Here is a 26,256-nt window from a genome sequence, read left to right as displayed (position 1 = left end):
TGCTGTTCTTATTGGCCATTTGTATATCTTCTATGCAGAAATGTCTACTCAAGTTCTTTACTTGTTATTTTAAATTTATTATTAACCCCTCTAGTCATTTCGTTTTTTTAATATTTCTTTTTTTTTTTTTGGCTGCGTCGGGTCTTAGTTGCGGCAGGCAGGATCTTCGTTGTGGTGCTTGGGCTCCTCGTTGCAGCACGTGGGCTTCTCTCTAGTTGTGGCGCACGGGCTCCAGAGCGTGGGGGCTCTCTTGTGGCCCACGTGCTCAGTAGTTGTGGCACTCGGGCTTAGTTTTCCTGAGGCATGTGGGATCTTAGCTCCCCAACCAGGGATCGAACCCACATACCCTGCATTGGAAGGTGGACTCTTAACGCCTGGACCACCAGGGAAGTCCTGTTAGGAGAGTTTTAAATTACTGATTCAATCTCCTTACTAGTAATAGGTCTATTCAGATTTTCTATTTCTTCCTGACTTAGTCTTGGTAGGTTTTCTGTTTCTAGGAATTTGTCCATTTCATCTAGATTATCCAATTTGCTGATGTACCATTATTCATAGTAGTCTCTTATAATCATTTTTATTTCTGTAGAATTGGTAGTAATGTCCCTATTTTCATTTTTTGATTTTAGTAATTTTAGTCCTCTGTTTCTTTTCTTAGTTCATCTAGCTAAAGGTTTGTGAATTTCGTTAATCTTTTCAAAGAACCAAGTTTTGGTTTCATTTATTTTCTCCATTCTCTATTTAATCTATCTCTGCTCTAATCTTTATTATTTCCTTCATTCTGCTAGCTTTGGGTTTAGTTCGTTCTTCTTTTTCTAGTTGCTTAAGTTGTAAAGTTGTGTTTCACTTTCATTTATCTCTAAGAATTTCTAATTTCCCTTGTGCCTTCTTTGGTACGTTGGTTGTTTAAGAGGCAAGGCTAGGAAATCAAGTCACCAGAGCCTAGTGCAAGTTGCAGTTGTGGAGGAGGGGCCATTGGGCTGGAACTGTGATCATAGAAGGACACAGCTATGGCCAGTGACACAGCAGAGAAACAGGGAGAGCATGAAAAAATACCCTGTTCTCTCTCCCTCTCCAATTTCCTGCCGCTATTTTCACTGAATAATCCAACTGGAAAATAGAAAGTAAAGAGACCTGAGTAATCCAATCCACATTCAAGGAGCCATCACCCCAAAGCATAGAGCAGGGTGTAGATATAGTAACTCGGGGGGGGGGGTAATGGAGACTCACCACCTTGACCATGGTCATAGATTCAAGACTTCCAGCCCTGGTAGTACAGAGGTACTGTTTGAAGTCTGAGTGGTCAGATTTTCTTTCCCTCCCAGTTATTTTCCAGTGACACTCCTAACTGGAGCTGGCACACTGCAGCAGTCCACTCCTGGCTGGTACCTATATATTGTTCAGAACCATCTATAAACGAGGCTAAGTTTTTTCTTCCTCTGTCAGCTGGCCATAGGGAAATCCCAGTGATGCCATAGGTGTGGTTTGAGGGCAAGGCAGTGATGCAGGAGAACTACCTGCCGTGGGAGCCTGAGCCCCGTACTCATGCCTTTAGGAACGGCTCATGCTTGATGCTGTCTGTCTATCCCACACCACTTCCATTTGCTGCCAGACACCCTGACCCCTCTCTGGGCATTTTATTTCAATTCAAGTAAACCTCAAGCCCTGTGGATTTTATCTTAATATCTCTTCTGTTCATCCTCCTTGCACCATCTCCATTAACACTCCTGAGTTCAGGCCTTCTAGATGCTGAAACAGCCTCCACTCTATGTCCACACCTCTGGTCCGGCCTGTCAATACACACGTCATCCTATCAAGGACCTTTCTGCAGCCAATCTGACAGTGTCCTCACTACCCAGTCTCCTCAGTGTAGAGGCCAGCCTCCTTAGCATGGCGCCCAGGGGTTTCCTGGTCTCGTCACTACTCACTTCTTTGGCTTCCTGTCTCATCACCTGTCCACCTGCAACTCCAAATTCCAGCCATATTGTAAAATTTTTGACTTCCTAAAAATGTGGTATATTCTCACTTCTAGGCCTTAGCTCACCTGTTTCCCTCTGGCTTAAAAGTGTTTCTCCTTCTTTGCCCTATTTTCCTTCAGATGCCAATTCATTCAAAATACACTTATTGAGCATTGACTATATGCCAGACACTGTGCTTAGAGGTTCCTTCCTCTAGGACACCTACCCTGATCTTCCAAGAATGGATTCAGTGTTTTTCTTCTGTGCTTTCTGTAATATGTAATTATGCTTATTCCAGTGGGACTGCACCTCAAATCGTAATATACTTTCCAGCATTTGTCGGCTTGTCTTACTAGATTGTAAGCTTCTTGAAGGCACGAAATGTTCTTATTTAGTTTTGAAGACTCAGACCAGCACACCACATGGCACCTAGTAAGCACACACCAAAGATTTCGATAAGTGGATGAGCTAATGAATAAATGGGTAATTGGTTATGTTTTGATATCCCTAATGCTATACACATGCCAACAACATAAAAATATATAGGAATAATTAATATATGCCATCATTATAAGTAACACATACTCATTTAAAAATATATAAAAACAAAAATACCAGTAAAATTTAAACAATTTAAAATCACTGTCTTAGTAGGCCATCAAACAAATTTACCATAGTTCTGTATGTAAATTGCTTACAAATGTTTGTTAGTAGCCTATGATGAACAACTTTCTGCATAAAGCTTTTTTATTTTTTTTAACTTAATTTATTGTGTGTGTGTGTGTGTGTGTGTGCGTACTCATGATTTATTGAGGGTGGGAAGGAAGGAAGGAAGGGAGGGAGGGAAGGAAGCAAGATAGGGATGGAGAAGTTGCTGCACGGGAATGTGGTGTTAAGTTCTGCTTTCAACCTGATCTGGAGGGGAGCTCTGGAGGGTAAGCTGAACTGCAGAGTCTGAAGCTTTTTAAAAAAATATTTAAGGGCTTCCCTGGTGGCGCAGTGGTTGAGAGTCCACCTGCCGATGCAGGGGACACGGGTTCGTGCCCCGGTCCGGGAGGATCCCACATGCTGTGGAGCGGCTGGGCCCATGAGTCATGGCCGCTGAGCCTGCGCGTCCGGAGCCTGTGCTCCGCAACGGGAGAGGCCACAACAGTGAGAGGCCTGCGTACCACCACCCAAGGAAAAAAAAAAAAAAAAAAAATATATATATATATATATATTTAAGATTATCATTTTTGAAAGAATCCCAAAGAAGAAGTAAAAAAATGAATATTATAAAGCTAATGATGTTTCCAAAGATGTTTTACCAATGTTGCCAATGTTTATTTTTATCACAGTAATGTAATAATGCTTTTTATTCCATTTCTTTTCATTTTCTTACTAGCAAAAATGCAGTTCATAGCTTTTTGAGGTTGAAATCTTGACAGGTAATTATGCCTTTCTTCAAAATATGCCTTGATTCAAAATATCCTAAATTCTAAGCTGAGGGACCATTTGTCTGATCTAAGGAAGCAATTCCTCTGTTATGAAATAGAGCCCAACGTACTATTTAAATAGTCAAGATTTAAAGTGATTTATGCAGTTCACTGATGTGTGAATGAGAAATTGATACAGTAAGCAAGGAAGTAATTTGAAAAGGGAAACATCTTCAGATACTTGATGAAACTATAAAAACCAACACCAAGAGAAGTGATTCTGATAGTAAGTTGGAGGATCGAACATGAAGAACTTCAGCAATTTCAAATGAACATTCTCTGAAAATTCAGGAGGGAGTTGCAGACATGCAGGTGGCATAAGAATTTTTTTCTTTTAAATCATTTCATTTTGTGACTTCATTGTAAGCAATGAAGTGAAATGGAGCATGATGGGAGAAGCCTGATGTTTTATCTTTCCTCCTCATCGATGCTATGATTTAGTGTTTTGGCGCTTGAACCACTCCTGCCTTACAGTAGAACAGAACCTATCAAAGCTTCAAGGCTTTTCCTCTTAGAGGCATTCCTTCAAGCCTGTAATGCTCACGCTCGGGGCTCATGCTTACTAAAATGCCCTATTACAGAAAAGCACTAATGGGTTTAAATGTCCATCTTCATGTGACTCCCTTTCATAATATTAGTGTACAGGAGAAAGAGAAAGTCTTGTCAGGAATCCTGGTTCCGATGACATGTCTGCCCTTTACTAACCATTATCCTGAACAGGTCACAAACCTTCCTGGGATTCAGTTCTTCACTCATTAAATAAAGATAATAGTAATAATATTCACCAACTTCCTCCTGAGTTAAAATTGAGTGGGACTGACTGAGGTGAGACTTGAAGTACGCACTGGAAGGAGGTCTTGGGATCCCGATCTCCATCTCCTCCGCTTTCTCCTTCCATCCCTGACCTGGAACATCCTTGCCTCTTGTCCCTTAGGGTATTTTTTCCACAGGCCTATTCTTTTTTTTTTTTTAAATATTTATTTGTTTATTTTTGCTGGTCTTAGTTGCAGCACGTGGGGTCTTCATTGTGGCATGCGGGATCTTTTACTTGCAGCATGCGGACTTCTTAGTTGCGGCATGCATGTGGGATCTAGTTCCCTGACCAGGGATTGAACCCAGGCCCCCTGCACTGGGAGCTCGGAGTCTTACCCACTGGACCACCAGAGAAGTCCCTCACAGGCCTATGCTAAGACATTAATAGATGAAGTCTTAAGAAGCAAAGTTATGGCTCTGGGGACATTTACAGAAGGTAATAGGGAAGTTTCACGACTATCTTTCTATGCCTTTAGGGTAGCAGGATATAATGCGCGGCATTTCTAAAACCAGAGCCTGTGGACAGTTTTTTAAGTATGTATTTTCATTTCATATACTTAAACATATATATATATATATTTTTTTTTTTTTTTTCTGAATCATCGACATGATTGTCTTAGGATTGCCACGTGATTTCACCTTCACCCCACCACCCTCCTGATGTGTGTATTTAGACTATTTTAATTAAGCTATTGAAGAAGAACAGGGATTGATCTATATGCAAATGGTATGTACGAGACCATTAAAGGCAAAATGATGTTAGGGATACAGCCTGAGTGAAGGCTTCCTGGTGATTCGAATGTCAGGGGATTGAGCGTGTTACCGGTGTAACATAAGCGCGTGAACCCCAAAGCAGCTGTGTGGTAGCAGTCAGCACCATCTTCGTGCTGCCAACAGCAATTTCGTTTTCCAGCAAGACAGTATCATCCACCTCGTTAATTTGAATATTGGTTTTATACTTCTAGTGATATGTAACTTATAAATCCATTTTAATGTAAACATACAAAGCTTAGGTCAAGTTTTCTTTTTATACTTGAGCAACATAATATATTTACATCAACATTGGGGATCTGCAGTTTTTTGTTTTTTTTTTTTTTTTTTTTTTTTTGCTGTACGCAGGCCTCTCACTGTTGTGGCCTCTCCCGTTGCGGAGCACAGGCTCCGGACGCGCAGGCTCAGCGGCCATGGCTCACGGGCCCAGCCGCTCCACGGCATGTGGGATCTTCCCGGACCGGGGCACGAACCCGTGTCCCCTGCATCAGCAGGCGGACTCTCAACCGCTGCGCCACCAGGGAAGCCCGATCTACAGTTTTTTAAAAGGGCTTTGTGCATTACTCAACTTGGGAGAACCCTGGGGTCGTACAAAGAGCCTCAGCCCCAGAAGTCAGCTTGTCTAAGTTCTAGTCCTAACTTTAACATTAACCACCTGTAGGACTTTGGACTGGTCATCTCGTCATCTCCTCTCTGTATGCCTCAGTTTGCTCATCTGCGGAATGAAAGGTTTGATTATATGATCTTTAGATTCTTTGCCAGTTCTGAATTCTCTTCTTAAAAGGTCAAAGAGCCCTTATTTGGGAACACAGCCAGCCACTGGGTTGTGCTATTTGTTCCCTGGGGATAAAGCCTGAAGTCACTGTGACCCTAGCTGGAGACTGTCAAGATCACCACAAAGCTGCTTCTAGCTGCTCTGACCCCATGGAAGAGTAGAAAGGGGTGTCCTTAACTGTTGTTGGCTCAGACACAAGGCACACGCTTTGGATGTCCCTGCTGTATGACAGCGATTCCTTATGGGGCCTGGGGAAGGTGGTGTGTCATCAGAATCAGGGCTTCTCAATCCAGCAAACTTCCATCTGGAGCCCCACCCCACCTGAGAACCAGGTGGAAATAGACCCCTGGAGCTGCTGGCAGTGGATCCAATCGTCTGGGATGTGGCACAGAAAAATGGTTGGAAAGCAGCTGAGGAAGTTGTCCTTGGAACGTGCTTGATGTTTTTTAAAGATCCGCACAGGCAGAGGTACAGCTGCACTCAAGTCCTAGAGACTTTGGAAGATCAGGCTGCAGAATTCCAGAGGGATTAAAATCTAAACTACTTGAACGTTTCTCCTAACTCTCTCCCTCTTCTCCTCCCCACTCTCTTCCTCTCCAGTACCTTACTGAGCACCCACCCTGTGTCATTCTAGGGCTTTCACACAGATCATCTTGTGCTATCCTCACCACACGTCCAAAGGGCAAGTACTTTTATTATTTTATTCAGTGCCCATTTTCACATCAGGACACTGAGGCACAGAGTTTCTAGTTGCCCATGTTCACCTGGGGAAGGTAGGCAGGGTACACACCCTTGGGTGGTTGGGCTCCGGGGCCGGGCTGTTAAACACTGTTGTCAGCACCAACACGAGGATAGGCAAAGGCTGGTGAGCACCCTGGACCGCTGACCCTGGGGCCGGCCTCATGGATATGAACAATTCAGCCCAACCATCACTTGTGGAACGAATAAACCAAAGCCCTAGGCCAGGGTGCTGACGGCTGTCTGCGTTCTCCAGCGGGGAGCCGGGTCACGGCTGCCTGGGGTCTGCCTTCTGCGACAGGGACAGGAGTGACCCCCAGCAGCCTGTTCCCAGGTAGGTGGGGCCCGAGTCGCAGCTCCGGCCCGGAAAGGACGGGCTCTGTGGGGCTGTTGCGGTGTTGTGGTGAGCTGGCCACAGGCCCACTAGCACCTGGCGCCCGCCCATCATCAGCGGCCCCCGTGTCCTCCCGGAGCCGCCAACCCACAAATGCTCACACTCGGGGAAGGGCGGCGGGAGGGAGGCTAGGACCCAAGGCCACAGAAACCATGGCAGCCCTGGTCCTGTGGCTCACATCCCAGTAAGGAAGTGAGAGAAATGGAAGGAAAAAGGTCAGAACATTGTTTTCTCCTCCTTCCCCTGTTGAAAGCTGTCGGTTGGATTCAACAAAATGCCAGCCACACCTGATAAAAACCTGCAAGTGAAAATTTTAAAATGCAGGATCTAGGTTATTCCGGGGGAATGCCCATTATGCCATGACATAATCGTGAAAGCTATTTAATTTGAAAAAGAAGAGAGATGTTTTTGCTTTTTGGTGGTTTTGTTTTTATTCATCAAAAACAAAACACCCCTAATATACCAGACTGTTAGTTTTAAAACAGAAGTCTGGAAACGCTGTCTTCCCCCCAGGATACCTCCAAAGGTGACAAATACCTCCTCTCCCTTCATCCCAGCCAAGAGGAGAAGGAAGGAGGGGGGAACCTACTTCGGGAGGAGGGGGGAACCACTTCAGACCTTGTGTCAGTGTTTGTTTATCTTAGATTTACTGCTAGTACATGTTCATTTACATGTTCTGTAAGTGTAACCTTCTGGTTCCTGGCAGGGGTTCGCAAGCTGAATGAGCACCAGGTAGGGAATTAATACCAGCAGAGGCCAGTGGAGTGGTTTCCAACACTTGGTCAATCCCCTGAAGTCCTCTGTGCCTCTAGCTTTCCTTTCTTTCCTCTACAGTTGGCCCAGCTGTTGCTCAGTTTCCAGGCTCCTGTGATGTTTACACTCATGTTCTTTTTTTTTTAATTTTTATTTATTTATTTATTTATTTATGGCTGTGTTGGGTCTTCGTTTCTGTGCGAGGGCTTTCTCTAGTTGCGGCGAGCGGGGGCCACTCTTCATCGCGGTGCACGGGCCTCTCACTGTCGCGGCCTCTCTTGTTGCAGAGCAGAAGCTCCAGACGTGCAGGCTCAGTAGTGTGGCTCACGGGCCCAGTTGCTCCACGGCATGTGGGATCCTCCCAGACCAGGGCTCGAACCCGTGTTCCCTGCATTGGCAGGCAGATTCTCAACCACTGCGCCACCAGGGAAGCCCTAAACTCATGTTCTTAATGTCAGCAGACAGTCACAAATCCCTGTCAGGAAAGCATTCCTCTACCCTTTTCTGAAAGGCTCCTCAAACTATTGCAAGATTATCTATCTATCCTCACAAGATATATTTTTTAATATATCCCACAAGCAGACTTTTCTGTTTATGACAGGTCTGCAATAATAGTTGCACATACGTTGTAAAACACTATGCATTCTTAACGTAACATTAAAACACAAATTAGGGAATTCCCTGGTGGTCCAGTGATGGGGACTCTGTACTTTCACTGCCGAGGGTACAGGTTCAGTCCCTTGTCGGGGAACTAAGATCCTGCAATCCAGGCAGCACAGCCTGAAAAAAAAAAAAGCTGCCCATTCTTAACTACTCCCCGCATTAAGAAGAGTCAATCCTTCCCCTTGAATCTGGCCTGACTATAGTGACTCGCTTGGTGGAGTGCAGCAGAAATGACCTTCTGTGACTTCTGATGCAAGGGCAGAAGTGGGAACCATCTCTTCGAGCCCTGAGCCACATCCAAATACTCTGAGGTCTTCACACTTAAGAGACCCAGTGGACCAGCTCTGAGACTTCACGAGGATGCAGAGATGCACAGCCAGACCCCAGCTGTCCAGCCTGCAGCCATTTGTGTTTCCCCAGCTGTGGCTCCAGATATGGTGAGCAGGGAGGAGTCTTTTCTGATGTGCCCTCTAGAAATTCCTGACCTGCAAGATTGTGAAAGATAAGAACAAAGTGGTGGTTCGTTTAGGGCATGATTTTGGGGTTAGTTTGTTAGGTAGCAATAAATAATAGAAACTAAACGATTTCCTCATTGAAAAACATTTAGGTTGTGTCCACTTTTTCTCCATTGCAAACTATCCTGTGCAGGTACTACTATTTTTTTTAATATGTAAATTTCTCTAGGATAGATTCTCAGGTACAGAATTGCTGGATCAAAGAGCTATCCTCTCTCCATTTCTCTAGCCTGTGTTTTTGGTTTTTTTTAAACATCTTTATTGGAGTATAATTGCTTTACAATGGTGTGTTAGTTTATGCTTTATAACAAAGTGAATCAGCTATACATATACATATGTCCCCATATCTCTTCCCTCTTGCGTCTCCCTCCCTCGCACCCTCCCTATCCCACCCCTCTAGGTGGTCACAAACCACCGAGCTGATCTCCCTGTGTCTAGCCTGTGATTTGATAGGTGTTGGCAAGTTTCCCTCTAGAAAGAGTGTAGAAAAGTGGTCTTTTCCTTCACCTTCCCAAATGTTTTTGATGTCTCACTTCATCATCCTGTGTTTCATTTGCTTAAATCTAAATGGGAGAATAACCTGCCTTACAGGGTTTCAATCAAGAGATCAAGAGGGAAATCTGAATAACACCTTACAAACAAAATGTCATCTACTATGATATGGGACCTTGATCACTTGGGGATGAGACTCCTCTGACCTCATCTTCGTCCTTTTCCCGAGATAGCCTATGTAATCCTGTCTGCTCATTTCTCTCTCTCTCTCTTTTTTCATGCACACACGATATGAATACATGTGTGCCTTATATGTACATGCATATGTACAGATACATGCTATATGAGTGTTTACTATATCAACTTGAACATTTCTAAGGGAACACTTATAAATACTTGAATCAAATAAATAATATTGTTAAAAATGACAGTAGAGGGAGTTCCCTGGTGGTCTAGTGGTTAGAATTTGGCGCTTTCACCACCGTGACCCAGGTTCAATCCCTGGTCGAGGAACTGAGAATCCTTGAAGCCGTGAGGTGCGGTCAAAAAAAAATTACAGTAGAAAATTAAAGCTGCAGTTGTATTTGTCATGACATCTAGTGCTTCTGGGAATAAGCTAATCACCAGCTGGAAACAGGAAGAAATTTGACTTGTAATACAGAGTATAAAAGTGGATCCATTGTAGGAAATTTGTACTACTTCTGGGGATGGGGCACACTAGATAGTATTTGTCCATACAGAAAAGAGCCCTAGAGTCTGAAGCAGAGTTCAGCATATTGTATACTACCCTTTCCACTGTATTTTGAGCAACAAGTGCATCGTTTAAATATATATACTTCTGTGCTAGTGTTCTGCAATGAAAACACCCCAGTAACACTGCACTTACTGCTTCATTGCTGTTGTCTCTCCCCCACCCTGCAGGGCCAGCTGGTGACTGCTGGATCTTTGCTGACCTCCCTTAGCTCCAGTTCTTCAATTCAGGAATAGTCCAGGCATTATTGTGTTGAATATCTACCCTTCTCTCCCTTCATTTGCCCTCACAGCAGCTGATTAGACATTCAGCCTTGTCCCAAATCTTTTCTGAGTGCCATGACCTACACTGCATCCCTTTAGCATCATGAATCACCAGTTGGTAAAAATATTTTAAGAAATTAAACATAATGTTTAGAAGAAAGTAGCATGATTATAGGTTTAGGAATATCTGCAGTAGAAGCACATTTGTGAGAGAAGATGCTTATATTTGGCCCTTGAAGGATGATATTTCGTGAAGAATTATCATCACAAAACTCAACAGGATAAACTTCATTTCTGAGATTTTTGGAATCAGCCTGGCCTGAAAAGGAGGAAGTGTGTTTTAGGTATACCAATTAAAACAAACAAACACCCTTATGCTTAGATGCAAAACTCATTGAAAAAAAAAGAGAAAAGGAAGAAAATAATTATTAGTAATTCTAACCATCTATGAATATTTTGGAAGTGTTTCCTTTGGTCAATAGGATGATACACTGTTTCATTCTTCTTAATTATATCATTTCTCCAAGGAGATAAATACTTTCTACAACATGAGAATTTTAACTCTTGACTTTGAGATAATTTTAGACTTTAGAAAAGCTGTAAAAGTATTACAGAATTCAGATATGCCCTTCATCCAGCTTCCCCTCATGTTATCATCTTACATAACTATATCATGTACAACAATCAAAACTGGGAAATTAACTTTGGTACACTACTATCGTCTAAACTGTAGACCTTATTTGGATATCTATATTTTATTCTATAGTTCTCCCTTTTCTGACCCAAGATCCAATCCAGGCTCCCACATTGCATCTACTTGTCATGTCTCCCTCATTCCCAAAATGTAACATTTCCTCGGTCTTTCCTTGTCTTTTATGACTTCGACACTTTTTTTTTTGACTTTGACACTTTTGAAGAGTACTCGTGAATTGTTTTGTAGGATGTCCATCAATTTGAATTTGTTTGATGTTTTCTCATAATTAGAATGTGGTTTTGCATTTCTGGCAAGAATATCACAGAAGAAATATTGTGTGCTTCTTGATATATCATATTAGGAGTTTCATGGTGATGATGCTGACCTTGATCATTTGGTTAAGGGGGGATGTCTTCCAGGTTTCTCCACTGTAAAGTTAACAGCCACCCTCCCCTCCCCCCATTAATAAATACCTTGGAGAGATGCCATACAAATTTCTGTTTCTCCTCAGACTTTCACCCACTAATTTTAGCATCCATCCTTAGATTTTGCCTGCTATAGTCATTACTGTAGTATCCTTAATGATTTCTTTCCCCTCATTCTTTCTAAATTTATTGATTGGAATTCTTCAGTAAGGTGGAGTTGTCTCTTCTCCCCTATTTATTTATTCAGTCATTTATTTATATCAGTATGGACTCATGGGTATTTATTCTACAGGTTATGACCCAATACAATCATTATTTATTTTGTTGTTGAAATCTACAACATGATTTAAATGGCAGAACAGTATTCCAATTACACGTCTGTGCCATGAATTATTGATCCAGTTCTTCAATGTTGGACGTTCAGGTGGTTATTTGATACTATTTATGATGTCTGATATATATAAATCTTTGAATTTTTATGTGTTTTCATAAATTAGATTTCTAACAGCGGAATTATTGATGTTTGAAAAGTTGTGAAAACTAGCAACATGTCAACACGGAAATCAGTCCACACACCTAACCCAGACTACCAGGCTGTGAGCAGAAAGAAGCAGCAGATGCCGCGGCTCACGAAGGCCCCTGCCGGCAGGGTCACTGAACACAGTTGTCAGTAACAATATTAACAATAAAGTTATTGATGTTGAGGAAGGGACTTCTGGTAGGGGCATGTCTATTTCCGTTAGGGCCTATATCCTTCGCCCTCTCTGTTTACATCCCAACCGGAAATACTTGTACCCCGTTTAAAGCCACGTCAGTCCTGGCCTCAGTCCCGCCCACGCGGGGGGAAGCGTTTCCGGGGTCAGGGTATTCCGGTTCGCCCCGCCCCGCCGCCGGTGCAGTGCTGGAAGACCCGGTTCTCCCGGAAGTGCCCCGGACATCTCTCTGTCGGGGTTCCCACCTCCCCCCTGCTGCTGCGGGCCGCTGGGGCGGCGGCAATGGCGGAGGCGGCGCTGCTACTGCAGCCGGAGGCGGCGGCGGAGCGGGACGCTCGGGAGAAGCTGGCTCTTTGGGATGGGAGACCGGACACGACAGCGCCACTGACCGACCGGCAGACGGACTCGGTGCTGGAGTTGAAGGCGGCGGCCGAGGACCTGCCCGTACCCGCCGAGGTGAGGTGACGGGCGGGAGCTGGGCTGGGCTACTCCGCGGGCGCGCCGGCGGACCCCGACCTTGCAGACCCTTGGCCAGGGTCTGTCCTCTCCTCCCCATCACAGTGTCGGCTCCGGTGGGAGAGGCCCCTCACCTTCCCGGACTGTCAGGCCTTACGTTGTCCCAGACCGCCGACTCTCCCCTCCGGCGTGGGGACGGCTGCGGGGGCGTCCAGCGGCTGCTGGCCGCCGGCACCCAGCCCGCCCCTGCGGCGTGGGGCGGTTGTTCGGGAGCCTTGCCCCGGGCATCTTGCCCCGGGTGTCCCTGGTGTTAGCGAGGCATAGTCCTGCTGCCCACCCTCTCCCGGAAGGGGAAGACACTGAACCCGAAGTGCTTTACTTCAGCACAGCCTCCTGTTGGTATTTGTTTACCACCTTAATGAATAGCCCAGCTTCCTTTTTCCATAGGGGCCCTTGGGGAGACCAAAGTTGATTCCGGGTGACAGCTTCATTCATCGCACATTGAGCAATGAACTCTCGATCAAGTGCAGGTTGTGGGAGATCCGGTTTATATTTGACTTATAGCAAAGCAATAAAAATTTTTCTTTGAAAGCTGGGTCAGTACATTATTAGATAATGTTTTAGTGTCAACGTTTTTAATCCTAATTGCCATTGGGATATTATCCCTGATACTGCTTGTGTGATTCAATTCAATTAGTTATAATAGCAAGAAGTACATTTTATGAGTAGTCAGATGTTTGACAGACTTCTTCTTGTTTTGAGGGCTAGGTTTAGGCGGTTATTATTTTATTAGCACTGATGGTTACTTTTGATGTTGGAAGCATTCTCTTTACACGGTTGTGTCCAAAGGCAGACTGAGTTTAGAGACTTAAACTTTTTCTGCCCTCACACTTCAGAGGTTAAGAACTTTGGTTTGAAAGTTCTCGCCACTTTTCGCCGTTGCACACTCTGCCATAAAGTACAGGTGTTCTTTCTTGGGTTTCTCTGTCCACCTCTAGGATTCTGTGCTGGAAGTGTGTTTGAAATAAATGAGGAAGCAGTTGGAAATTTGTTTTGGCGTGGCTATCAGAGTCTTTTATGCTCTGGGCAATAGAAGTTGTTTGCTCTATAAATATTTCAGTCTGTTTATAATTGATTTGGCCTCTCACCAAAGCAAGGTGCTTGGGCATCACAGTACCTGTGGTGAATGTATTCCATAAGCAAAGTAACCCATTTTATTTTTAATGTCTTGGGCCATAAAATATTACTATTCCCACTGAGCATGAAGGAAAGGGTTTGGAGTGAAGTAAAAGAGATCTCTTCATTTTCACCCCATTATTTGATATTTATGCAACATAATACCTACCATTAGCCCCATGCAGTCATTTAACATATATTATGTGCCTACCCGGGGCTAGGAATGGGGGAACAGAAAGATAAAAACAAGATTCCTAGCCTGAAGGAGCTGACATAATTATGGTGATCATGAGCATGTGAAAAAGAACAAAGAAGGTAAGTTCAGACAGTCATCCAGGATATAAGGAAAATCAAACAGGATGGTATGACACCAGGGAATGAGGTGTGCCCTTTTAGATAAAGAGGGAAGGCCTTTCTAAGAAAGTAACCACCTAAGGCAAGAGCTCATGATGGAAAACAAGAAGCCAGTCTTGCAAAGACTAGAGAAATAACCTTCCAGCTGGAGGAAAAAGCAGTGCAAAGCCCTGGGTAGGGGATGAGCTTGCCAAGTTCAAGGGTTCAGTGAAGGTCTTCTGGTACATGCAGCCTTGGCATTGGATTGCTGTGAGAATGAAATACCAGTCTGTTATTTATCCATCCTGGAATCTTTGAGGGGGAATTTCTCATTGCTCTTCAGCTTTCGACAGCCCTCTTTTTCCTTTACATGTCTGGTGGGAAGACTTTGGAATTGAATTTTTTATCCGTTACCACTCTTTTAACACTGGCACTGAGAAAGAATGCCTCAATTTTTATTTGGTCTGACCAAAATAAAAACCTGTAAAGGGTTTTCTGTAGTGTTTCACAATTTTCAGGAGATAAGTTACATCCTGAGCAACTGGAACTGGGCAAGTTAGTTGAATAGCAAGAGGCCAGCTACCTCTGAGCAAATATCATGAAGCTGTTTATAGCTTTCCTTTTTATTTAGGAGAACTAGCCTTATATACCTTTTTATCTGGTGTTAGATAAGAAAATTTGCAGTAGAATATTAAGTAGACTGGTTTCTTGTAGCCAGGGCAAATTTTTTTAGTAGTGAGGGCCTTTTTCTTTCTGCTGAGTTTAGTAATTCTTGATAAAATGCTGAGATAATTTATCCTGAAATTTACCTGTAATTTACTGTTACAGTTGTTGTTTTCCTAAAGTTTGTGTGGCCTTAGACATGCTACTTAACTTCTCTGAACCTGTTTTCTTCTTTATAAAATGGGGATTATAATAGTACTTGCGTCACAGGGAGTTGTGAGAACTAAATGAAGTATATAAAGTGCACACAGCAAGCTACCTGCCAGTATTATATTATTCATGTGCTTTTCTCCCCAAATGATTATTACCTTAAAAGAATAGATTAGAATGTTACGACGCTGAGCTGGTACTGTGTAGGTGTCACTCAGACCAAAGGTAAGAAAAGAAGAGGTTAGGTGCCTGGAGGAAGGTTCTGAGACTCCATCTATACCTCTTCAATGATTTGCTCCAAACAGAGTAGGTAACGTCAGGTTTCATTTAGGGAATGAATTTATTAGATTGATTACAGAAGTGATTTTCTCCAACCCAGAACTGTGCAAGAAGTAAAGTTTGGGAGAGAAAGGTATATTTGCTTGTTTTTTCCTGGAGCTGCTCAGCTGGTCAGGCAAGGCTTGATAGTTTATTGTAGTTAGTATTTAATATGTTAGTGTCCCCATTTGTGTAAGCTGTACAGTAGCTATCCAGGACCAACCAGGAGCCTAGGTCTCTGCTCTTCTCTTTCTGGTGGTAAATGTCTGCTCCATCTGGAAGCCAGGACAGTGCGAGTAAGCCAGAGGTATTCAGTCAACATCTCTTCAGGAGTGAAAGAGTAGTCAGAACAGGAAAGTTTGTGACACCAGCACACCCTTTTTTTAAAATAGTTCTACCATTTATATTATATTATTTTATTTTTTTAACATCTTTATTGGAGTATAATTGCTTTACAATGGTGTGTTAGTTTCTGCTGTATAACACAGTGAATCAGCTGTGCATAAACATGTATCCCCATATCCCCTCCCTTTTGTGTCTCCCTATCCCACCCCTCTAGGTGGTCACAAAGCACCGAGCTGATCTCCCTGCAACACACCCTTCTTGATTTGCCATTCTCTTCCAGGTGCTTTGAGAAAAGAAGACAGCTGGGCAAATGTACCTAATGGGGGCATCTTCTCATACGCTTTTATTTTTTTAATTTTTTTTTTTTTTTATTCTGGCTCCGCTGAGTGGCTTGCGGGATCTCATTTCTCCGACCAGGAATTAAACCCAGGCCATGGCAGTGAAAGCACCGAGTCCTAACCACTAGACCACCAGGGAACTCCCTCATAAGCTTTTAAAAAGCAGCTTAAAAAAAATTATTTATTCATTTTGGCTGTGCCAGGTCTTAGTTGTGGCATGCGAACTTCTTGGTTGTGGTATGTGAACTCTTAGTTGTGGCATGCATGTGGGATTTAGTTCCCCGACCAGGGATCGAACCCAGGCCCCCTGCATTGGGAGCTCGGAGTCTTACCCACTGGACCACCAGGGAAGTCCCCTGATTTCTGATAAGTCTGCTTTAATTCTTATTTTTGTTCCCCTGTATATAATGTATCTTTTTCTCTCTGACTGCCTTAAGGTTTTCTCTATGACTTTTGATTTTCTCTCTGAGTTTGAATGTGATGTGTCTAGGGGTGGTGTGTGTGTGTGCACACGCACACATGCATGTGCATTCTGCTTGGGATTTTCTGAGTTCAGAATTGTAGCATTGTGTGTTTCATTATTTTTGGAAACTTCTCAACTATTATCTCTTTAAATATTTCTTCTACCCTGTTCTCTCTCTCTCTTCTTATTTTGAGATTCAGATTACACGTATATTAGATCATTTTATACCATCCCACAGTTCTTGGATGTTGTGTTCAGTTTTTATTTGTCCACTCTGTTTCTTCTTTATGTTTAATTTTGGGTGATTTTTATTGACCTGTCTTCAAGTTCACTGATTCTTTCCTTAGCTGTGTTGAGTGTACTGATGAGTCTATGGCAGGTATTCTTCACCTGTTACAATAATGGTTACTTCCAGCATTTCTGTTGGACATGTATAGTTTTTATCTTTCTGCTTAACTTCTGCGTCTGTTCATTCATTTTATTTATATTTCATACCAGAGCCTTTGACATATTAGTCACAGTTATATAGTTCCAATATCCAGATCATCTCTTGAGTCTGGCTCTGTTGAGTGCTTCGTTTCTTGACAATGAGTTGGGTTATTTTCCTTGCTGTTTAATGTAACTTTTGGTCAAATACTGTACGTTGTATGCAGGACATTTGAGAATGAGGGAAATAGCGTGAATGCCTGGAAATGAATACACTTACTCTGTTAGGTCATTAGTGTGGAGGTTTGGGTTAGTGGGCTAGATTTGTGTTTTGTTTTTGTTCTGGTTGCCTTTAGTTTACCACTGGCTTCAGACTTCTCTTTCATTACTTTTTGCCTAGCATTGGGGCTGGGCTACTGCAGGGTCTTCTTAACCTTCCTTCTCAACCCTCAGCTTTTGGTGTGCTGTGCGCCTGTGTCTCAGAGGGTGTCTGTGCTCTTGCCCCTCCCACAGGAGAGCATTGCTGGCGCTCTATAGCCTGGTGGTGGTAGGTGGGAGTTTTCTATCATCTGCGTCCAGTCTCAGTCTTAGGCAGGCCTTTGCCCCTGGGACTCAGGGGTGGAGTTTCTTACTGACTCTGCCCTCCTCCGGCAGTAGGAGACCTCTGATGTTCTGGGTCTTGGGTTCCTTCTTGCCTCTCCTCCAGGGGTAATGGTTGTTTTCTTTTCCCTTTCCCCGGCTGTAGTGTGTTCTCCCCTGTGCCCTAGGGTTGATAGCGCTTGCTGCCCTTTTTTCAGTGTCTTAAGATTTTGTTCCACTGGGGAGAAGGGTCTGGATGGGGCTTTGTGCCCCACTTTCCCCAGGCCCCTCCTCTTCTAAGCCTGCACCACCAGTCCTCATTCTTCCTCATGAGCACCTGGTGGAGGTCCGTGAAGACCATGTGAGTGGGTGCAAATTCCCCTTGTGTCTGTGACTTCCAAGCATTCTGTACTCACCCGTCCTGTACCATTTAGTAATTTGAAAGAAATTTTAGCCTAATTCTTACCTACTTGTGTGGCATTTGTCATCTCTTTTTCCATAATCTGCCACGGTAAGCCCGTGCTCTCACTCTGTCTCTGCCTGGAGATACCCATCTTTTTCTAGATTTTAAGCTACTTAGTTACTCTGGAACCTCAACTCTCTGATGGCTTCAAGAACCTGATTTTGTAGACTATTTGTCTTTTTCTTATTATTAAGGTGCAAGCAACACTCTGTCTAGCATTCTTTTAGCCTAGTCTCCACGTGCTTTCTGGTGTATTTTTCAAATCTGTACCTGATCCATGTCTCTCTTCCTTTTCCTCCTTAGGTATCAGGTAAACAGTGCTGATAGAATTATGTGTTTGAATTTTGTCATTATCTGTTCATATATAACTAAATTTTACTACTAATAAACTATAATTTTGTAAAGGTAACTTAGACGATTCTGTTCCCAAGAAGCAGTATAGATTCTGATTTGTAAATTTACTTACTGTAAAAAGGGAACCCTCCTACACTGTTGATGGGAATGTAAATTGGTGCAGACACTATGCAAAACAGTATGGGGGTTCCTTAAAAGACTAAAAATAGAGTTACCATTTGATCCAACAATCCCACTCCTGGGCATGTATCAGGAGAAAACTCTACTTTGAAAAGATACATGCATCCCAACATTCAGAGCAGCTCTATTTACAATAGCCAAGACATGGAAGCAACCTAAGTGTCCATCGACAGAGGAATGGATAAAGAAGATGTGGCACATATATACAATTACTCAACTATAAAAAAGAACAAAATAATTCCATTTGCAGCAACATGGATGGACCTAGAGATTATCATACTAAGTCAGTCAGACAGAGAAAGAGAAATATCATATGATATCACTTATATGTGGAATCTAAAAAGTGGTACAAATACTTATTTACAAAACAGAAACAGACTCACAGACATAGAAAACAAACTTATGGTTACCAAAGGTGAAAGTGGGGGAGGGATAAATAAGGAGTTTGGGACTAATAGGTACAAACTACTATATATAAAATAGATAAACAACAAGGATTTACTGTGTAGCACAGGGAACTATATTCAATATCTTGTAATAACCTATAATGGAAAAGAATCTGAAAAAGAATATATATATATATATATATATATATATACACACACATATTTCTGAATCACTTTGCTGTACACAAGAAACTAACACAACATTGTAAATCAACTATACTTCAATAAAAATAAATAAATTAAAAGAAACAAATTTACTTTGTTACTGCTAATAAGTAGGAATAGTAATATGATAAATAGAAGCGGCTCCGGTTGATCGTGTGTATTATTTGGCAGGCATTACGCTAAACACACGTAGCATTGTCTCCAAGGAGACAGCTTGTTGTTGGTAACTCGCACAGAGCGTGAGCAGGTAGGCTTAGCTCAGCTCAGCTTCCTCTGTCCTCAGAACCTCTGGTGGCAGCACACAGTTGCTGGTGACACGTTAGAGTCAAGATAGATTCTCATCAGATTTCAGAAACTTAATTCTTCCTGCCCAACAGTCCTTTTCTCTTCAGGGATTGTGTCACCATTCAGGAAGAGTTTATGTTGAACAATGATGCCCTTAGTAAGACGTATCTCTGTACATCCAGGACCCTCCTGGGAGAAAGCAGATTGAGGACCTTTCTGAACACTTTTTTTCTGTCTGCAGCTTCCCAGTGGTCCAAGGAGCCTGTTTTCTTACACCTGTGTTTTCTTCATTTCACAATGGCCTCATGATACAGATAATGTAATTCCTGTTTTACAGAGAAGAAATAGAGATGTAGAAGCATTATGTGATTTGCCCATTGTAACACGCTTATTAAGTGAGCAGGGTTCAAACCAGGCCGCACTGTGATGTGCTTTACTGCGCCCGAAGGTGCAGCCCCACTTTAACCCAGACACAAAACTCCCTCCCTCCCTCGCTTCCTTCCTTCCTTCCTTCCTCCCTCCCTCCCTCCCTCCCTCCCTCTCTCCCTCCCTTCCCTCCGTCCCTCCCTTCCTCTTTCTCTCTCTCTCCCCTCTCCTTTCTTCCTTCCTCCCTCCCTCCCTCCCTTCCTCCCTTCCTCCCTTCCTCCCTTCCTCCCTTCCTCCCTTCCTCCCTTCCTCCCTCCTTCCCTCCCTCCCTCCCTTCCTCTTTCTCTCTCTCCCCCCTCCTTTCTTCCTTCCTTTCTTTCTTTCTTTCTTTTTCTCTTTCTTTCTCTCTCTCTTTTTGTGTGTCTCTCTCTTTCTTTTTGATGCCGCACTGCTCCCAGAATCTTAGTTCCCAGACCAGGGATCAAACCTGGGCCCACAGCAGTGAAAGCACTGACTCCTAACCACTGGACTGCCAGGGAATTCCCTCCCCCCATATTTAAAGTGTTGTATTTCTAAGTTAATGATGGTGCATTTTGCATCTAGCTTATTTTATTTTAGCTTTGAAGAGAAAATACTGTCTTCAGCTGAAATTTCTGTATCTAGAAAAATAGACAGGAGGCAATTTCCTGAGGCCTTGGATTAAGGTCTTTTATTGCTGGACCTTAGATGTCATGCCTTAAGGGCATAAACTGGGATTGAAACGAAATAATTCCACCCTTTTACCTTCCCCAGCATTCACACTCCCTTTCTTTTAAGTCCAAAAACAGCTTGTCTGTATGACCCTAGGTAAATGAACACCTGGAATAGCTTTAGTAATGGCAAACTAGACAGTATTGTAGGTCTGATGGCCTCAAGGTGAGCTCTTCTGAAGCTGATGGGAAATTCTGAAATTCTTTCTTTTCAGTTGTAATTTCAGAATTTGTCAGCAAGAAGACGTGGGTGAAGTGTGGCAACAGTGTAGAAATAGTAGAAGGGGATATAGTTGTTGGTAGTTGATTCTTGGGTACGATTTGTTTTCTGTTTTCTATTAATGAGGTGAGGCTTTTGTGTTGATAATGGAGAGGGCCGGCTACTTTCATTAGCGTGCAGGTTTTGCCTTTGCCTTGGTGCTAGTTCCCAAGAAGTTCCAGTAGGAAAAGGTGTGTGGATTAGTACAGATTCACCACCAGTTTTCAAAAGGTAACTCAAAAACCATACTTTGCAAATGGTTGGGTATTGGTGTCAAGTTTATATTTTGAGACCAGCATTTAATATAGAGAGAACCTGGTTCTAAGTGTTAGTATCATATGGCGCTTGTTAACATCAGACGATTTAACAGAAAACATTTCTTTCTCTTTCAAAACACCTGAGGTGGAATATCAATCTTGAGTTAAGTTTAGAGAATTTTCAAGTTATTTGAATATCTTTGTGGCTCTTTTTTTTTCAAGCTCCCAATTGAAGACTTGTGCAATTTAACATCCCAGTCGCTGCCCATTGCACAGACTTCGGTAGTGCCTGAATCTACAGAAGACATTCTCTTGAAGGGATTCACCTCCTTAGAAATGGAAGAAGAAAGAATTGAAACTGCACAGCAGGTGAATGGCAGCATTATTTCTAAGGATATTTGATTGTTTTAAATGTCTCAAGACAGAGGTCCTAATTAAAAGTTGTGAACATTTGAAACTGTAGTTAAAGTCTTTCTAGGACATCTTTTTTTTGGGGGTGGGGCGGGGGGAGCTGGAGAAAGAAGGATATATTACTTGCACCAAGTAAGGAGAACACCAGTGATCTTTCCCAAAGCTGTTTCTATTTCTAGAACATTTTTGATTTTGTGTTAGTTGTGGTTATTTCTTAAGTGTTTTAAATGAACCTGTTGCCCAGTTTTATTTGCAGTACAGATAAAAATATGCTATTCCAAGTTTGGATAGACTATTAGATTTATTAAGGTTTTGATATCTTATGCCCTTTAGACCTTCTTCCAGTACGTGTCTGTGTTAATGTGTCCCCCAACATGCATGTGCGTTGACACATGCACACATGCAGACCCCCCAACCGCACCCCTCACTGCTTGCTGCTAGGTAATTTCTTCCTTAAAAACCTCAGTATGCTCTTTAGATGAACGCTTATAGTTATTTTTCTGAAATTTAGCATGTGAAATCTCTTGGTTTTTGCTTATTCCCAACTATAAACTTAAATGTACAATAGTTTCTTCTGCTGCTTCCTCTGTCTCATCTTTCTGTCCTCTTAAGAATCAAAGCTGAGGAAGGACCTACTGTACAGTACAGAGAACTATACTCAATATTTTGTAATGACCTATAAGGGAAAAGAATCTGAAAAAGAACAGATATACACACACACACACACACACACACTCACACACACACACACACATAAAACTGAATCACTTTGCCATGCACCTGAAACTAACACAACACTGTACATCAACCATACTTCAATTAAAAAAAAAGAAGAATCAGAGCTAAGGCATTTACCAAGTGAAACATAAAGCAAATGTGCTGAATTGCATATACACTAAGTCAGGGGTCCCCAACCCCCGGGCCATGGACCGGTAGTGGTCCGTGACCTGTTAGGAACCAGGCTGCACAGCAGGAAGTGAGCAGCGGGCGAGCGAAGCCTCATCTGTATTTACAGCCGCTCCCCATCGCTCACATTACCGCCTGAGCTCCACCTCCTGTCAGCATTATGGTGAGTTGTATAATTATTGCATTATATATTACAATGTAATAGTAATAGAAATAAAGTGCACAGTACATGTAATGCACTTGAATCATCCCAAAACCATCCCCCCCTGCCCCCCACTGGGTCCATGGAAAAATTGTCTTCCATGAAACCGGGCCCTGGTGCCAAAAAGGTTGGGGACCTCTGCACTAAGTCAAGAGAGGCAGTGCTGCAAAGTGATGAAGAGCTCTAGCTCTAGAGTTAGACCAACCTGGATCTGAAGGTCACCTCTATCACTTACCATCTTTGTGAGCTTAGGCAAATTACTTATCTTCTCAGATCTCTGTTTCCTAATGTGTAAAACAAAGATAATTATATACTTATAGGACTTTTATGAGAATTAAATTAGATAATGCATGTAAATGCAGTGTGTACCAGGCACACAATCAGTGTTCAGGAAACGAAAGCCAAGGTACTTGGCAAGAGTAGTATCTTGAGAGAATAAAGTATACCTTTGACTTCGAATCCCACTTGAGAATTATAGAAGATAATCTTGCACCATGTCTGTGAATTTACTTGGACTATTTGAAAAAAAAGAAAAAGATCTTCTGGATTAAATTTTCACTTGCATATCTCTCATTAAATTAAAAAAAGATCTAATACATTGTTATAATTTACATACAATAAAATGTACTCATTTTAAGTATACAACTTGATGGTAGGACCAGAATTCAAACCCAGGTTTGGCCGATGCAAAAGCTATGTTTTTAAACCACTCCTTTATATTATTTCTGAGCTTATGTTCTCACAATTATTATTAGATAACATTAATATTTACCCAGAGCCCTATGTTACCTACTCAAATTTGGCAAACTAGCAGGTAGGCATTAGCTTCTTAGGAAGAAATGTTTATTTCTACATATTATCGTGTTAATACTCTTTCTTATTTAACTCTGAAAATGGCCCGTGTTTTTAAGATACTTTGCTTTTCCTGGAATGTAGACACTGACCATGCAATTAAATTGTCATCTCCTGGCTTACAGCTATAAATGTCTGAGCCCCAAACAGTAAGACTTAGTGTCTACCCTTTTGACTTGCTGTTTAGCATGTAACCACTTTTCATTTTGTCTGTTTTAGTTTTGTTGACAACATAATACCCTATTTTTCCAGTTTTTCTCATGGTTTGCAAAGCTACAAACTCAGATGGATCAGGATGAAGGAACTAAATATAGGTATGTGGCTCTTATATTTGTTGGCTGTCCTAATTCTTAGATCATCTTAAGCATTTCGTTATCTGTGCCTTTAAACAAAATTAAGGTACAAAGAAAACTTGAACAGCAACATTTTCTTGAAGAATAGCTAGAAAGGATGTGGGTCATTCCAACTGGTACTGGAAGTTGTGTGATTTTAAAAAAAGTCACATTGTAATTAATAGGTTAGGAGGGGCAGAGGTTGATTTTAGATAACTCTAGAAAGGCTTGGAATCAAGTGGGAGTTTTGTCAGGAACTCTAAGAGGTGTTTGCTGCCTTTCTTTAGAGGGAGAGACCCAAGAGACTTTAGGGATGGCCAACTAGGCAGGGTGTGAACTATGTTGTTTTGTTTGTGTATATTGACGGCGTGGGGGAAGTGACTGTACTGTTTCTAGCTGATTTGGGGACCGTGGGTTGAACATTTATATTCATTTAACATTAATTAAGTGACTACTATTGCTAGGCATTGTGTTAGGCTCTTTGATGTATGATTCCATTTAATCTTCATAGCAGCTCTATAAGGAAAGGTGTTATTATTCCCATTTTACAAATGAGTAAACAGAGGCCTGGAACTATTAAATACTTGCCTAATGTCATGGAGACTTGGGCAGAGCTGGGACTTGGACTCAGGTCTTCCAATTCCAAGTCCAAAATTCTTTCCATGACATCACACCATCTCTCAAAGGCAGACATGACCTGAAGGATGGACCTACTTGTTACCTTGGGATGGGCCTGGTGTCCCAGTCTTTGAAAGTTGAGCCCATGATTTACTGCCCTACATGTGAAAAGCCAGTTTATGGCTTTAAGGCTGATTCCTTTTATTGCTCATAGTTTCAATCATTTTCCTTCTTAAGTACTGAAACAGTTTGTGACAGTTTTTGCTATATTTCTGAATATAATAAACTTTTTGAATAGGTCAGACTTCCCTTCTGAAATGCAAGCATTTGGAGGAAAACGAGACCTTGTTGTTTATTGTCTGTGCTTATTGGGGGAAAATATTATTGCCAATCCCCTTTTGGTTCTGTTTTCTAGACAGATGAGGGATTACTTGTCTGGGTTTCAGGAGCAGTGTGATGCTATATTGAATGATGTCAACAATGCTCTTCAGCATCTGGAATCATTGCAGAAACAGTATCTTTTTGTGTCCAATAAGACAGGAACCCTACATGAAGCCTGTGAACAGCTCCTGAAAGAGCAGGTAATTTGGAGTAGGAGAGGGTGTCAGTGACTGACTATGTTTAATATTTTATTTTTAAATAAATGAATACAATTTAATTCTAATTTCCTTTATTTCTCCAAGTATATTTTGAACAGTTCTCTGTATGAGGCCCTGTGCTAAGTATGCAAATTATTACCTTGACAGCCTGCTTTTAAGCTTATGTCAGCAGAGGCACGGGCAAGCTTTCGTATGTTTTGAGCTGTTAGGTCTCAGTACAGTTTCAGAGTGAAGAGGGTATATTCACATTTGCGACACTTTTCTTTTTTTTTTTTTGGCTGTGCTGCGCGGCTTGCGGGATCTTAGCTCCCGACCAGGGATTGAACCCAGTCCTTGGCACTGAAAGCGCTGAGCCCTAACCACTGGACCATTAGGGAATTCCCTATTGACACTTTTCAAACAAGGCATAGTCATTATACTAATGGTGGGGTTTATGAAAAGATGAACAGATCTAGGTTGCACTTAAACTTGTGACTTAAAGATAGAATATTTAAGTTACTATACTTACCTCAGAATTTTATCTATGTATATTTTGTATGTTTTTAAAAAGGTAATCATCTGTTATTTTATAAAAAGATACGTAATTTACTGTAATAATCATTGCTTATTTTAGCCCATGACTGCAGAAATCTTTGGGCATTATTCTGAAATCATATATCTAATATAAACCTGTATGTCTAGTATAAATCTCCTCGATGTAATTTTGAGACTGGAGTGTTGATTCTTATGTTCTCATAATAATTGATTTTTCTCTTTTAAAAAATTCAAGTCGGAACTTGTTGATCTGGCTGAAAACATTCAACAAAAGCTTTCCTATTTTAATGAATTGGAAACTATTAACACAGTAAGCATTGTTCTTTATTTTTTCTAGAATTAGTGGCTTTATTTTATATTTCCCATTCTGAGTATAATCTTTAACCTTATAAATTGGCTTGAGTGATATTTTAAATTAATAGTTTGCTTGTTGTTAAGATATTCCTGTTTGTGAGTGATGGACATACCATTACCAGTTCAGATTTCCAAATATGATTTAAATAATAGTTCTTCTTAAATTGTATTTTTGCTATTAAAATCTCTTTGTTGGTTAACTCTTAATAGTATCATATTTGTAAGCTGTGAAGGTTATAAGAAGAAATATTCCATTTTAAATCTTGCTATGGTTGTACTTCTATAATAGTAATTAAAACACTTCTTAAACTAATCTCATGTTTAGTTTGAGGAAGAGTATAGTCCTCATAATGGATTCTTGGATCCCAAAGAGGTAGTCACAGTAAAGACTTCTGTGTAAATTATATTTCTCTGTATTCTGGCTCAT

The 26,256-nt window shown here is 41.8% G+C and overlaps 1 protein-coding gene across 2 annotated transcripts in view; it reads left to right on the top strand.

Moving 5' to 3' along the window:
- Window positions 1-12,329: 12,329 nt before the first annotated feature.
- COG3 (component of oligomeric golgi complex 3) overlaps window positions 12,330-26,256 on the top strand; it is a 57,781-nt gene continuing 43,854 nt past the window's right edge. For both annotated transcript variants that reach the window (XM_079903464.1, XM_079903463.1), the window contains exons 1-5: window positions 12,330-12,646; window positions 21,244-21,390; window positions 23,645-23,706; window positions 24,758-24,923; window positions 25,711-25,785. In XM_079903464.1, coding sequence (XP_079759590.1) covers window positions 12,473-12,646; window positions 21,244-21,390; window positions 23,645-23,706; window positions 24,758-24,923; window positions 25,711-25,785 — 624 coding nt within the window. In that variant the 5' untranslated portion in view covers window positions 12,330-12,472. The remainder of the gene's footprint in view (window positions 12,647-21,243; window positions 21,391-23,644; window positions 23,707-24,757; window positions 24,924-25,710; window positions 25,786-26,256) is intronic.

The sequence above is a fragment of the Stenella coeruleoalba genome, assembly GCF_951394435.1.
Source record: "Stenella coeruleoalba genome assembly, chromosome: 18".
Classification (NCBI taxonomy): Eukaryota; Metazoa; Chordata; class Mammalia; order Artiodactyla; family Delphinidae; genus Stenella; species Stenella coeruleoalba.
The sequence above is the reverse complement of the archived record's forward strand: the minus strand, read 5'-3'. Positions and strand labels throughout refer to the sequence as shown.